This window comes from Tauraco erythrolophus, chromosome 10 (assembly GCF_009769465.1).
Source record: "Tauraco erythrolophus isolate bTauEry1 chromosome 10, bTauEry1.pri, whole genome shotgun sequence".
NCBI lineage: Eukaryota > Metazoa > Chordata > Aves > Musophagiformes > Musophagidae > Tauraco > Tauraco erythrolophus.
The window spans coordinates 10,251,941-10,266,933 of NC_141474.1; the positions used below are offsets into that span (position 1 = coordinate 10,251,941).

The window sequence follows — 14,993 nt, forward strand, 5'->3', positions numbered from 1 at the left end:
CTAATCCTCCTGTGCTTCAGAAAGACAAGCCTCTCACTCAGGAATTTTTGCTTTTAGTATAGCACAAAGAAGAACAAAAAGGTGAACTAAAAGAAAATTAATTTCCCCCCTAATCTGCCACCATTCCTGTCCCTTTTAATAGGTCATTAACTTTTATAGATCTGTATAGGTCATTAACTTTTGGCCTCATTTGTAATCCAGTTACTGGAAAACACTATGTTACCAGAAAACACTGTTACCTTTTCTAAACAGCAATTGTTGATCAGGCAGCTGTTTCCAATAAGTCAGCTCCAAACTGGTAGCATAATTTTTGTTACACAAGTACATTTCTTTCTTTATTTCTTTCTTTTCATAAAAAAGACAACAGAAAGTGTTCTTCCAATTTAGGATCATGTTTCCTTATATTCACCTGATAAAATATAGGCAATGTTTAAAAGATCTGATCTCCACACCAAGATAGTGCACGACGATATTCACTGTGTACAGTCACTTTGGCTTTGCCTTAATCTAGGAGGATGCTCAGCAAGATCAACCTTCTGCACTAGTGCCACGGGCTGAAGCCTACCTGAAAGCATCACTCAGTGAAGTGAGAACCTGACTGCCCTTGCCCAGCTCTGACTAGATGAATCTGATATAGGTTGGGTCACAAAGAAACAGCAGACAGACTTCACTCTTTAACATTTGCCAACTTCACACATTTTGTAACACACTGGGGTTCGGAGACCAGAGGTTCACAGAGATCCTGTTGACAATCTTTAATTGAACTCACATGCAGATAAATTGAGTAGCTTGGGTCTACCTGATTAGAGAGGCCACTAGCAGGTTATGCTGACAATCTAATTCATGGTGAAAACCACAGCTTCTCAGGACAGGGGAAAGGGAACTCCATACATAAATGTCCAGCACTGTGTAGAAGACTGAGCCCACTGTGTGTAGGGGCAGTCAGAAGCCGGCTCTGACACATCAACTGGGTGGAGCAAGTGGCCTATTCTCCTGGGACCATGGTGTCAATTCAACATGGACCAGAAGAGCAGGGCTTTTGATTTGTCTGTGTCAGAACAGAAAGCTTACTGTAGACATTACTATCCTCCTGCTCTACCAAACCTGCTGCTTAGTAAAAAAAAAAAAATTAAATTATGTGCCACTGAGTGGTGTGGTACTGCTCTTGCATCCGCTCTACTCAAAAATCCCCAAAACAACTTCCCCTTCTGATACCAGATATTTTATTGGAGGCCTGTGATACCTCACTGACTTTAAAACCCAGTGATTTCACATTAAGACTTCAGAAAATAAATCACTGTTTATTAAAGCATAGGAAATTGCTCTGAATTCTACTCCCAACAGATGTTCTGGAGACTTACTTTGCCCTCCATTTTCCCCAGTTCTGCTCTTTAGAGTCTTTTTACCTTTACCAAATATTCTTACGCTCCATCCAGAACTCCTCAAAGGCAACATATCTGGGCAACAGGCAGGCAACAGGTCCACCAGCTTCACTACATGAAATATTTTAAAGCCAATATAAGTTGTTGAAACTTCACTGGGACACAGGTTCACCTTGCTTAAAACACGCCAGTCCAAATCAGCACACACAGCACTCAAAACTTTGTCTGTTACAGGAATTGCCCTGATCTGTGAGTTTATATCCAGACAAAAGTCAGTTTCCTCAATTATGTACCATGGAAGTGAGAACTTCACTGGAAAACAGAAATTACAATTCATAAAAAAATTTGAACATTCTTAGAGATATTAAAAACCTCAGCCAGACTGGGTCCTGAGCAATCTGATTCTTGCTCTGCAGTTCTATATCGTCTAACCATGCAGAAAGCAGCAAAACTTCAGGACTGTTAAAGGGTTAAATTGAGGTCTTTGGTATAGTGATGGTTATTTTTAAAGTTATTCTAGCAAGCACCATGGTTTGCTAAGTCTTTCTCTGCTTCAGAATACACTTAGGAGGTCAGAAACACTCTTGGGCTTGCACATCACTGAGCCTCATTTGCACTATATATTCCACGAACACCAAGCACAGAATTTTGAGAGATGTGCTTTCGGCACCCCACCCACCCTAGGCTGACAGCAGCCTCAGCTCTGTGCCTGCGGCAGCTTCTCTGCTACCGCAGCAGCCTGTTTGGCTGATCTATGTCTTCCCACACTGCCCAGCCACATTTGCATGACATACTCTAGGAAAATAGAGGCAGTGGAAAGGAGTCATTAACAGTTTCCTTACCTGCTAAAAAGCATCTTGATCACTTCCATGTCTTCATTAACTTCTGTAAGAATTCTCCATTCAATCGGTTTTGTTATGTTCATGTCGTAAATCTTTCTTTTTCAAGATTTCACACAGATATTTCTGAGCTTTTTTCAGATCTTGAAACCTAAACTGTAGCTCTCATTTTCTTTCACTTAATTCTGCTGTGCTAACTAACAGAAATAACATAGACCCAGATTTCAATCTGCAACAAATTTGTTTTCAAATAATTTGTGAAAAAAAAAAAAAGAAATGGGAAAATGAAAGAAATCTACATTCTCTTTACCAGAGAAAATACCTGGGTGGTGTTCTGAGCATGCTGAAAAAAAAAAAAACAAACCAGAATAACCGAGAACAAAAGAATTAAATGCACTGGCACAGGCTAGTGTTAGGAAGCAACTGGGAAGCTGATGCCGTCAGGCCTGGAATGGGCACCAAGAGAGTGATATGTGGATGTTTCCATCCATTTGTCTTGGGTGTTTCTCCCTGCTACCCAGAGAATGTGCCTTCCCTCCCTGCCCTGAACGGGTCTTCCAGACCACAGAAATAGGTTTGACCTCTGTGGTATGGTCAAGGCTATGGATTTGGGGTTTTGGCCTGACCTAAGCTTAGGTGATCACGTGCAGAGCTGCTTGACTGGTATCCCTGGAGAGTCTCAATTAGATCACATGCAGACCTTATTACCCCTTTTTCTTGTTTATAGATCTTTTTACCATGCTTGTACTTCCCCATCTCCACCCTGGTCTCCTTCCAAATAAACAACCTGCCTCGAATTACTTTTCCCCCTTTTGACTCAGTTTGGTTACATCTGTATTCAAATTTGTTTTTTTCTGATACTGATATCTAGGTAATGTTGACCATGTGTGGTGTTACTGATAAGGTCATAGATGTACTAGTTGCCTTGAAAGATTTTGCTTACAGATCTAGTCTATAATGAAAACACCCTTCACGTTCAAGTGAAATACAGTTTTTATTCTTCCACAGACAGAGGAATGATTAGGATGTAAAACTCAGAGGCTTAGAAGAATTTCTATGTATTTTGGCTCCAGCACAAATAGTTTCTGGATGTATAGCAAGCCTAGACAGCAGCTATTAAGGTAAAAAAGCTCAATATCCCAAAATTCACTTGATAAAAACTTATCACCAATCAATTTGTTTAACTGAGTTCCTACATCATTTCTTAACTGAGACTTGCCAATTCACATTACAGTCGTTGCTCACAACATGACCTAGAAATAAAAGCTATAGTGAAAATTTAGTTCAGACTTACGTGTCACACATCAAAAGTTCATTATATTAAATTGCTAAATGTCATTGTTCTTTGTCCTAATTTTTAAACACCATTTCACAAAGCAATGGCTTTTTAATCTACTATAAACATTTTGGAATGCTATTGATTTTTATCAACCTTTTTTCCCAGCAAATGGTTGACTGGGTTTTGATTAAATAAGAAGAATTTGTATATTTCTTGAATGCTTTCATTTCTTTGCTGTTTTATTTAGTCGCATAGCACTCAGAAAAGCCTTGGAAAACCATACAGAACAGCATACGTGCAATGATATCACAGAACATGGAGTTTAGAGACAAAATACAGAAAAGACCGTTACAATGACTTTTTTATTAAGACATACTAAAAGGATGCGAGACAAACATCGTCTGTATTCCTGAGTTTTCTTCATCATTTCAGTCACACAACATGTTCAAAGGCAGAGCCCCAAGAGTACCAATGCATAAGTGTCATAGGAAATCATACAAAGTAGTTGGACTAGACATTTTAATAGTTTAAATGCTCTCAATTAGCAAAACAAAGATGCTTGCCTGACTTTTTTTTAAGAATTATTAACCACTGAGTAGAATTTGCATATATTAGGTTTTAATGGTTTCATAGATCCATCAAACATAAGCTTTTTTTTAAAAAAAAAAATAATACTTGCTTTTTTCCCTTGTTTCTAAGCCTTGTCCTTTAGAGGCTTCTTACCTGTGAAAGGAGACATGCATGCTGTTAAGAAGTAAAAAAAGAAATAGGCCTCTCTATCTGTAAAATTAGGGTTTCACATCCATTTTCCATTGAAAGGCATGAAACTAAATCTCAATTTAGCTATATTCTGTAGTCACAAAAGCACTCCTGCTATCGAAACCACCAATATCCTCCCACAGGGCACTACTTGCTCAGATTCTTCTCATTGTGGCACTTTGCTCCAGTCCTCCACATTGTGATGCATCCTCAGGTTTATCACTGTAAGCCTTACAAAACTCCTTCATCCTAAACTTTCCACGTGTACAGCAATATTGCATTTTTCTCATGCATCCCCAGTGCTCATACTGCAAAGCACTTCCCTCTCCCTTCCGCTTAGAAGCAACAATGCCACTGAACAGCCATTTCTCAAAGCTGACTGTAGTGATCTTGACAATGAGGCCATCTTATTTCAGCTGTAAATACTAGATAAAAACATGTACCTACCTTTCCTATAGGCTTTCCCAAAGTCCAAACCTATTTTCCTCTTTCAACACATCTTGGATATATCAGCTGTCCTCTCTTACACTGCACTTGAAATAAAGTTGTACCAGATTCTGCTCCAAATGGTTCTGTTTACAGTAAAATCCAACATAATCCCCATGGTAAAAATAAACTTGATTCTCATAGAATCCTTGCAGTAACACATTATTTTTTCCATTTCCTTTTTTGACAAAGTACATGGCTCTAAAGAAGGGAGACATAATCAGTGTTAATAAATTGATTCTTTTTGAAATCACATTGTTTTGACTAGTCTACACTAAGACTGTAGATTATTTTCCCAATCTTTTAATATATATACATGAAATCACTGTATTTTTGGATACTGTAGGCATGTCACATTTAAGGGGAAAAAAAGCTAGACAAGCTTATACTGATACTACTAAAACTTTCATCTGTAACAAAAAAAACTTAGATCTTAAATTTCTAGTTGTCAATACTAAATTTATAAATTCTAAGTATCTGAATTGTAGAGAGAAATAAGTGCTTATTATCGTATCATACCTACCTAGACAAACTGGTGGTGAAGTCCACTGTCCTTCAGAACAGTAGATTTTCTCAGATCCTTGCAAAAAATGATAGTCAGAGCAACTATACTGAACTGAAGAACCACTGTCATATTGGGTCAGGGTGGGAGAGTAAGAGCTCCATTAGCAATAGAAGGTGGAGAGTGACATTTTTCTGTAGGAGCTGGAAAGACATTAAAAACATTTAAGAAACATTCAGCTTAAGAAACTAACAAATTAGCAGCTTTAAATGCCTGTCAACATTGGATATATATAGATACTGTATTTGCTTACTATTTCATTATGTCTCAGATCAGGATGCAACCTCCTGCTTAATTCTAACCGTAAGAAATCCCATGTGTGCATTTAACTGTTACAGATGTCTTCCTGCAGAGCTTTGAGTTCCTTGGACTTGGAGAACAGCTCCTCTCTCCTTTCTACAGCCTTCCTCATCAAAGAAAGGTATATTGTTTTCCCATGCTTGCATATATTTAACAATATAGCTGTCTTGTGCAAGGATATCTGTGTATATGTATATATCCTGAACATCTGTTATTTCTAACAGATTCTAGGCCCACAATGTCAAAGAAAATTGTTTCTAGATAGATCTGAGATTGATTAATTAAAAAGGCAATTTAAAAAGTATCTTTTACCTTGCCTAATGCATTTCGGATATTCAGTTTGCCATGGTTACACTGTGTCCTTCCAGGAGATGAAATCGTATTCTGGAGAAAATGGTATCCCTGTTTACATTCAAACTCTATGAGATCACCGTGTAGGAAAATTAATTCTTCCTGTCTCCATTTTAACTCTATGTTGTGCTGTTCATATCAGTTTCATTAAGAGTGCATGGTTCTAGGAAATAAAGCATACTTCAATAAAACCAACCTTAAGCGATTTCTTAGCTCCCTTTTGTATGAGCCAAGAAAGAGAAATCTAAATTAATAGTTCTAAAATGTTTTTGAATCTTGCAAGTGATAGAACTATAGATGCATAAAAAAAAGAATGCAAATGTAAAGAATGAGCTGAAGTAACAGAAATGATATGCAAAGAAAGCCTGAACTGGGAACAGTAAATCACAGAAAACACACACCTCTGGCAAAGTCTGATTTCTACAAGTATTGTAAACATATGGCAGCCCTGGGTTTACCATTGAAGAAGAAAAGAACTTATTTACTGTAACTTGAAAGGACTTTTTATAATTAAAATAGTCATCTATCAAAACTAACCTGTCAAATTTGGCTGACGGGTTTGGTAAACCCTTCAAGGATAGTAGTAGTTAATTAATACACAGTAAACTGAAACTATTAACCTAAGGAAGTGTTCTGATAGTTCTCTTTCTTTGTCTTTTTCTTTGTTGTGTCACTGTTAAAAGAATCTAGAGATCTTCCAAAAACCTTTAGGAAGCTTTGTGTTCTTCTCTGGGTTTTTTTTGGTGCTATTCAAAGTCAATATTGTTTTGATTGTTTTCTAACAGGTTTCTTAAAATTTAGTGCCAGGAACACATCAGGCAGCCTAGTTTCCCATTAGACAGTTAACCTCATTAACTTTTGAAACCACTGTCAACTTTAATAAAGCCTGACAGAGGGACAGTTGTAAAAATTAATTTCTACAAGTTCCATGAGAATCATTGCCTGATAGAGGCCCTTATTAATGCTTTGCTGAGGGAAAGGCAAGGAGAAATCAGTATTATGCATTTTGATGACAGCATCATAACAACAAATTGGAATGGATATTTTCTTGAAACTAGCTGCAGTGTATGCTCTTACTGGTCTGATAAGGTGAGGGTTGAAAAGAAATCTTAGCAAACATGGAAAGGATGATGTGGTTATTTGGATGCTTAGGAAAAACGCTCATAGGAAATGAGTTTTCATTATTTCACAGGTTTTGTTAAATTTGAGTATTCAGATCTAAGAATGCTGATCTGGACCTTTCAATCCAGAAAAGTTACATTTTATTTGTTTAGAAATAAGTAATTAAACCCAAACTGGTTATTTATTTACATTTTCACAGTAGATTACAAACTTAGAGTGAGTCAATTAACAAGGATGCTAGTAAAATGGAATTATTTCATTACAGGAAGGAAGGAAAGATAAGCATAAGCAACAAACTCTTGTAGATCATCAGAAGTAGTACTCCTGCTAGTATTGATAATTCCTAAAGGGAGTTCTATACATTGTTTTGAATAGCATGCATAAGAACAATGTGGAAAAAATTAGAAAGTCCAGGATATAAAGACACAGAATACAAGCAAAGGTAGAAGATGTAAAAACAAAAGTCCAAGAAGTCAATTTATTCCTTGTTAATCATATCTAAAAGCCATTTTGGCAATGGCTGCAGTCACTCCTTCTAAACACAGAATCATAGAATGGTTTGGGTTGGAAGGGACTGTAAAGATCATATAGTTCCAACCTTGCTGCCATGGGCAGATACACCTTCTACTCTCTTGAAGGACAGGAAGAAATCACTGAATGGAAACTATGAGAGAAAGAAATTAGAGATACAGTAAAAGCTTGTGTTCTAGAATAGCCCACTCAGAAAATTGAGGAATCTATTTAATAGGGTGTTGTAAGAACAGAACAGAGGACACCTAGCAGGAATGGCCTAGGTATATTTGATTTTGGTTCATCTCATGCTTCTGGAATCTTTATTAACTCAAATGGAAGAGAAAAGGTGCTCACAAAGGGTTATCTAGAGGTTCTTTCCAGTTTTACTTTTTGGTATCATGTATGACAAACTTACCTAAGCAAATTGGCTGTTCTGTCCAGTTTCCATGTTCACAGTAAACAGTACTAGGTCCATCCAAAAAATGGTAAAGCTGACAACCATATTCTACTGAGGAACCATTTCTGTAATTTGTCAATAAGGACCAAGAAGAACACCGTTTTTAATCGCAGGTGGAGAGGTACAGTTTTTGCTGCATTTCTAATATGAGGTAGGGAGACAGGTAATTAGATCTTTAAAACAATGTTAACACTGTCGCAAGTATCAGACTAGCAGTAGAATGAGCAAAAATCTACATACAAATGTAATGTAAACCAATATAATTTATTTCTCAAATTTCATTTTCAGAAACTCTACACTTGCCTTACTGAATTGCAGATAGGCATTCTATTTCCCTCTACACTCCTCATCTATGTCCATTCTTGACTTCTGCTGGTTTGCACTTGATGTAGATTAGTTCTTTTTCTGTGATGAGACCATCTTTATTTGTTGCTTGAAATGTTTAGCACATGTGTGGTTCAAAATAAGCAAAAGAACCCTCACTGGAACTAATCAAAGGGTCAGCAAATACTCATGAATTGGCGTGTTCAGACAACATAACCAAAGGGGTACAAAACGACTGAAGGTAAATGCTAATGTATGAAATAAAATTACAGACACAGCACAAGCTTATGGGTGTAGTTTATAATCACTAGAAACAAGCAACAGTGGCCTTTCATTCAGTCAGTCAGATTGCTACATTGACGTCTGCAGAACATGTAAACATTTTCAAGAGTAAGAAACTGTACTATAGCAAAGAGCGGTAAGAGTAGTCATAAAATGCCTATAATAGCTTTAGAGCGTATTGAAATCCCTTTTAAATAGAAATGTCACCTACTCGTATCTTCATTGCGATACATTTTGCTTGCTGTTATTGCTGCATCTGCCTCGAGTGATGGTGATGCCTCAGATTCCTGTTCATCCATCGTTCCTATAACCATAGCAAAAACTTAGAACCAATTTTCTCAGAAATAACTCATTTTCAAATACCGAAACAGACAGACACTTGATGCATTGTAAGATGTAAAAAATCAACGTTCCAGGGGAAAACTACCAATACGGATATCAGTTGAATTCACCTAGCTCATCCTTTATCTTTAATCTGTAAACAGATTGTCTTCAAATTGTGCATCACTTTCCTCTCAAGCATTTTAACAGAGGAGGACATAAACAGTTTTGCAGATGTGGAACTGAGGCTCTCCAGAAAATTAAGGCATCGTTTGAAGAATCGTTTCTGTTCAGTTGTCAGTCTTCACAAAAGTACTAACCAATACAACTAGGCGGTGATGTCCATTTTTCCTTTTTCACACTGGATTTCCTCAGATTCTCTTGTTTCAAAGATACTTTGACACTGTATACGAACTTTGTCTCCATTATGATACGTTCTTCTAGCTGTGATGATACGGCCATGAGGAGGAAGCGGTGGTGGAGGACATTTATTTTTTACATCTGAAAACAAAAAGCGCATATTGTTTCTCACTAATCAAAACCATGTACACAATTAATTTTACTATACAGCACACAAGCTTATCACTCAAACACATTTTTCGTTGATCCAGAGTAATTGCTTACTCCCATTTCTTAATAGAATGGGAGACCAGAAAAAAAAAAAAAAAGTGATTTTACATTCAACAAATATAAAATAGAAGTATCATGCTATTGCACTGCTATAAACAAATTTGTAATTTCTCCACATAGACTCAATATAATGCTCTTTAAAAGACTTCAGGAAATAAAATTTTCCATACTCTCTACTGATATAATATTTAAGCAGCTTATGTATTAATTTTAATGCTATAGAAGCAGTCATAGCCCCAAATTAGCATTTCCTATCCCCAAATTAAGTTTGTGATTACTGTATCCTCAAAACTAGACTTAGGCCATGTTTTCATTCTCCTGAGCGCCAGACCTTCTCTGTGCTCACTCAAGAAAAATTCCTGAAGCGTCATCAGAATTAATACAGGGCTACGATTCTAACATACGCCATTTAATGAGAGATTCTAGTGTGTTTTAAATGCTACCATCTCTTCTAGGAAAGCAAGATGAATTTCATCTTTGCATTCAATCATATAGTCTTCACAAGATTACCTATAAAGGAATTACAAAACACTAATTTTACTGAAAACTGTGCTTAACATCTATATTTTTGAAAATATAATTGTTTTAATCTCAAGCCTGCTACACAAATTATTATTATATTTGCTTCAGAAAACATACTTCATGGGAAAAATTCCTATTAAAATATATTGGAAAAGAATACCATAGGTTTAGTGAACAAATCAAAACAATTGAACGTCCCATCTTCTGTCATCAACATCTGGCATCCCTTGTATATAAAGGAGAGAATTTCTTATCATAAGACAGTGAGATCTCTTAAAGCTTAGAAGTAATCCTCATGAAGACCACAGTATCCCGACAAGACAATGATCCACAACTATTAGAGTATGTTGAAAAATATAATAAATTCTCGGCTAGCCTAAATGTTGATTTGCACTGTTTTCTGCTACATACTATATGTCATCTGGTTCATTAAACCTTTTGTTCTTTGGAAAGTTTCTTTTCCGAGAATCTCCATTATCCCCCAATGACTAGGGAAGTGATAGAAATTGCTGAGGTGTGTTTCTGTTGTCAGGATAACCCTTCTAGTTAATTCAGTTGAAAACATACAGTTTGGTGACGCTGCAAACTCCGCAAAGTACCACAATGCCCAAGCTCCAGAGGATCTTGTTACAAATTTTATTCTTAATGTCTCTCAGGACTCATGTTGCCACCTCACAAGGCAGGATTAAACATGTTTGATTAAACCTTCGTAAACCCGAACATGGTTTAACTTGAGCTTCAAGGGTGAGCAACTTCCCTGTAATTGGTGATTTCTGCTTCTCCAGGATATGATGTTCAGAGAAACAACAGCAAGAGACAGTATCTGCTCTGTTGTTAGAGTCCACTGAAAACTAATTCCAATTATCATTGCCTCCCTCCCTGCTAGACCTTGGCTCCATACCCTTTAGCTACCACTTGATTTCTATTTAGGCTGTGAACTGGTACAAAAAACATATTTTTATTTTTTATTCATAAAGAATTTCATAAAAGAATGTGCTACTATTTCGCTAAGAATTTGACATAGTAAAACTATAAAAATAAGGTACCTTCACACACTGGAGGGTCTGGATACCATCCAAAATAGTAACATTGAATAGGTCAAATTCACTGACAGAATAATTTTCCTCGCGAAAAGTGAACTACGTCTCCCTCTTCATAGATTTTCTTCACAGGATAAAAACCTCCATGTGCTATTGCACTCAAAGAGGGGCAAGTTATTTCTAGGAAGAAAACACCAAGCAGTGAAAATTAGTTCAGGAAGGCTTCCCCCTTACAACAGCTCATAAAACAAGCCTTTTTGCAATTTTGTTCATTTGTAGAATATAAATCACATTTCCAGCAGAATTATTTTCCAGTCCATACATACTAGTGCAGTTTGGAGTAAGGGACCACCCATGTGTTAGACACACTGCTTCTTCTGTAGTGTTTCCTCCTGCAGTATGATATCCCTCATCACATTTGTATAGCAGTGTTTCGTTCAGTCGAAGCTCTCGTTGGGTTGTGAAGTAGCGGCCGTGATGCAAATTGGGTACTTGACACAACTCTTAAATAAATAAAGCATATGCATAATATTAATTGCTCTTTTCATTTCAAGTCTTTTATCTAAAATTTTCTTTAGATATACCTTAAAAGTGATCATATCCAAGGCAAAGTCTTTGAAAATAATGAATAATTAAAAATGCAGTAGTTTACGCAAGTTTTCCAGTTGTTATTTAGGAAGAAAGTTTGGACAACAATGGATTTATTTGAAACAATGCGATTTCATCTATACTGATTCCTTCTATGTATAATTTTACCTATACAAATTCACAGAACTAGCAGCACGTGAAATCCAACAACTTCTTTCCATGAGGTACAGCTGAGGACCTATGTTAGGAATACTCAAATGATAGCCTTACAGGTACAGCAAGGACAGCAGAATTATATAGATATAAAACAGATTATAAAAGAGAAAAACGGAGAATCCTACCAAATTTTTTAGTACAGCTTGGCTGGGAGGACCATCCTTCTGGCTGGCATTGTACTGTATCTTCAGTACTACCGCTTGGAGTGTGGTAGCCTGGATTACATTTGTATTGCAGTTTCTCATGTATTTTGAAGTACATTTCTGTACCATAAAAAAAGCCATTTTCCAAAAGAGGCTTGCCACATTTTTCTAAATGAAAGGAGACAGCTTGGTTAGAAGGGAAGAATTAATGGAATGTTTTTGTTCTCTGATAAGTAAGAGAAGGGGGTTTTTAGCTATCCTGATCTCATCTTCTTTTCTTGACCTATTGAAGAAGATCTACCACAATTGTCAAACTGATCAACATCAGACTGATAGTAATAACATGGACATGACAACCAAGGAATCTAGAGCTAGGAGGCTCTAGAAGATCTATATATATGAGCAGAAATTATCTGTTAGCTTTCCCAAACTAAGGAAAACTGGGTAACCGTCTTGGTGTTCTTATAAAAAACATATATGTAAAAGCCCTTAAATAATGTTTTAGTTTAAAAATATTCTATATATAACCTATGTAGTTTGTATACATAAGGATTGATTTCAACCCTGTCCTAACTTATACATTTTATCCCTCCTGCTATGCAGCTTCTGTTCCCGTATGTTCAAGGAAATCCAGCTAGAAAAGTTTCCTGCTAGAAGCACTGATGAGACTAATAAAGCTAACTTACTGTAGCATTGTGGCACTGGAGACCATCCTTTTGCTGTACAAGTTATTCTTCCATCTTGATTCCCAGTTTCAGTGTATAACCGACTATACAAGAATAGGAAAGTTTTTTTTTTCCTTACGCATAGGGAAAATAGTAACTTTTGAAATCATAATAGTACTGGGCAATCTTTCCATTTCTTACGTGTGGCAAATCACAACGGTTATCTGCAAAAAGATAAATATATTTCTCACTAAAATCTCAGTTAGAGCTAGAACTTTTTTTGCATTCATTTATTTAATATCAGTTGAATTGATTAAGGCTTTCAAACTAGGTGAACGAAATTCTGAATACTTACAAGTATGAAGGGTCTTGTAAGACTCATTGAAATGAATACATATCAAAATTTTATCAGCTTTTGTTCTTTAGGTTCACAGGAATATCAGCTGTAGAATGAAACTTCCTAATGTGAACTAGGCAAAATTGATGCAGAACACATTTATTTTATTCTTTACGTAGCCCACAAGACGTAAGCATGAGCACCTTTTGCTGCAAAACCATACTGATGATCGTTATAAAATCCAGTGGCAACGGTGTTAAGGTTAGCTGTGTCATAGCTCCTCAATTTAGCAAACATTATCAGAACAGTATGACAAACTGCCAGGAGGCAATATAGGAGTTAAACTTGCTGAAGGAAAGGAATTTAAGAACAGAGTCAATGGAAAAGAAAGAAGAAATGGAGGTTAAGGAAAGAACAAGCAGAACTACAATTAAAAAACCTAAACAAACCAGTAATAGGAGAAAACCTTTAAAAGGAGTTGAGCTGAATATGACATTAAGTTACTAAAAAATACACCCAAAAAGCAATACTTATGCTTGAATTTCTTATAAAATTATCCTTTGGGTCTCAAAATTTCTCTCCTTACAGAGAATTACAAGGCACTCTAACCTGAAGAATCAAGTTTTAAAGACTAAATCGCTACCTATGAATCTCATTATAATTGAGCAGAATTTTCCCACGAGTTGGCACTGCTGCATTCACTTTACACATATTAAAATAAAACTAACAAACTATTGTTCTTTCATTCCATAATGTGACCAGAATTTACTGCATTTACCAGAATTCTCTGCAAATTTAGTATTTTTACTAAATAGAAAGTGCCCAGATAATTTTTTTTAATAATTCCCTTTCACACACAGCCACTGTATCACATCTAAATTAAAAAAAAAAATTACACCACCAAACCTGAGGGTAATTAAGATTTTTAAGTAATTAAAAGACAGAAATAGTTGCTACCTACATACCTTTTGTTTGATTTTCCAAAGGTTATCAGTGTAATTTCGACTGCTTTGCATAAGGACAAAACTCTAGTGAAGACAGAGGTAGTTGCAACAAATATGTCGGAGTTAAATATACATTAGCATACACAAAATGAAATGCAAAAAATGGGACACCTTTTCCATTAGTGGAGGTGTACTCTCATATACAGTCCACAGTTTTGTGAACTTCAAGTGGTATGTGAAACGATATAAACCCAGGAATTTTAAGTAATACTGAAAATAGGAAACGCAGAACCACCCCGCACTAGCTTCTGCAGGTTCCATTTAACTTCCAGTCTTGCTTTGTGGTAAACCAAAACACTTTAATCACGAAGACACTTCAATATAAAAAATGGTTTAATAGGACAAAAATCAATTTGTCAAAAATGCTCAAATACATTTCAAAAGAAACTTTTTCTGAATAAAAGTCTGAACCTTTCAATATTAGAGCTTTTAAGCTTAGATATGAATCTGTAGCCCTGAGCTACAAGCAACAGTTGAATCACAATCAGCCATCTCACAACAAAAATATACTTAAAACCAGCATTTACTCTTGGTAAAGATATAAAAGACTTAAGTTACCTTAGACTGCATATTCTAGATTCAATGTACATTTATTAATTATAGAATTCAGTGTATTTACCTTCTGCAAACAGTTTGCCTGAATACATCATAATTAGGAAGAAAAAACAGCTTTTGAATCTCATCTTCATTACTGTCTCCATCAACAGTTTCCACTACCTGTGAAAACTCCCTAAGTATTCCCTTTTGTAAATAATTAACTGGATTTTCAAAGGTATTCACAGATGTTTTAGAGTCTATGGTATTTTGTAACAAGTTATTTCGCTGAAAACACTATTTTCATTTATTTTAGTTCTCCAAATACCCTAACACT

At 36.0% G+C, this 14,993-nt stretch overlaps 1 protein-coding gene across 1 annotated transcript; it reads right to left on the reverse strand.

The window, feature by feature from the left end:
- Positions 1-4,736: 4,736 nt before the first annotated feature.
- LOC104375239 (coagulation factor XIII B chain) lies at positions 4,737-14,805 on the reverse strand. The gene is given in 19 exon segments (XM_086617620.1): positions 4,737-4,825; positions 4,828-4,917; positions 4,920-4,946; positions 5,269-5,391; positions 5,394-5,450; positions 5,920-5,943; positions 5,946-6,086; positions 6,089-6,121; positions 8,009-8,131; positions 8,134-8,183; positions 8,864-8,960; positions 9,298-9,325; positions 9,327-9,478; positions 11,176-11,349; positions 11,496-11,672; positions 12,099-12,284; positions 12,803-12,877; positions 12,880-13,005; positions 14,742-14,805. Coding segments are annotated over 19 exon segments (1,836 nt in total).
- Positions 14,806-14,993: the final 188 nt, after the last annotated feature.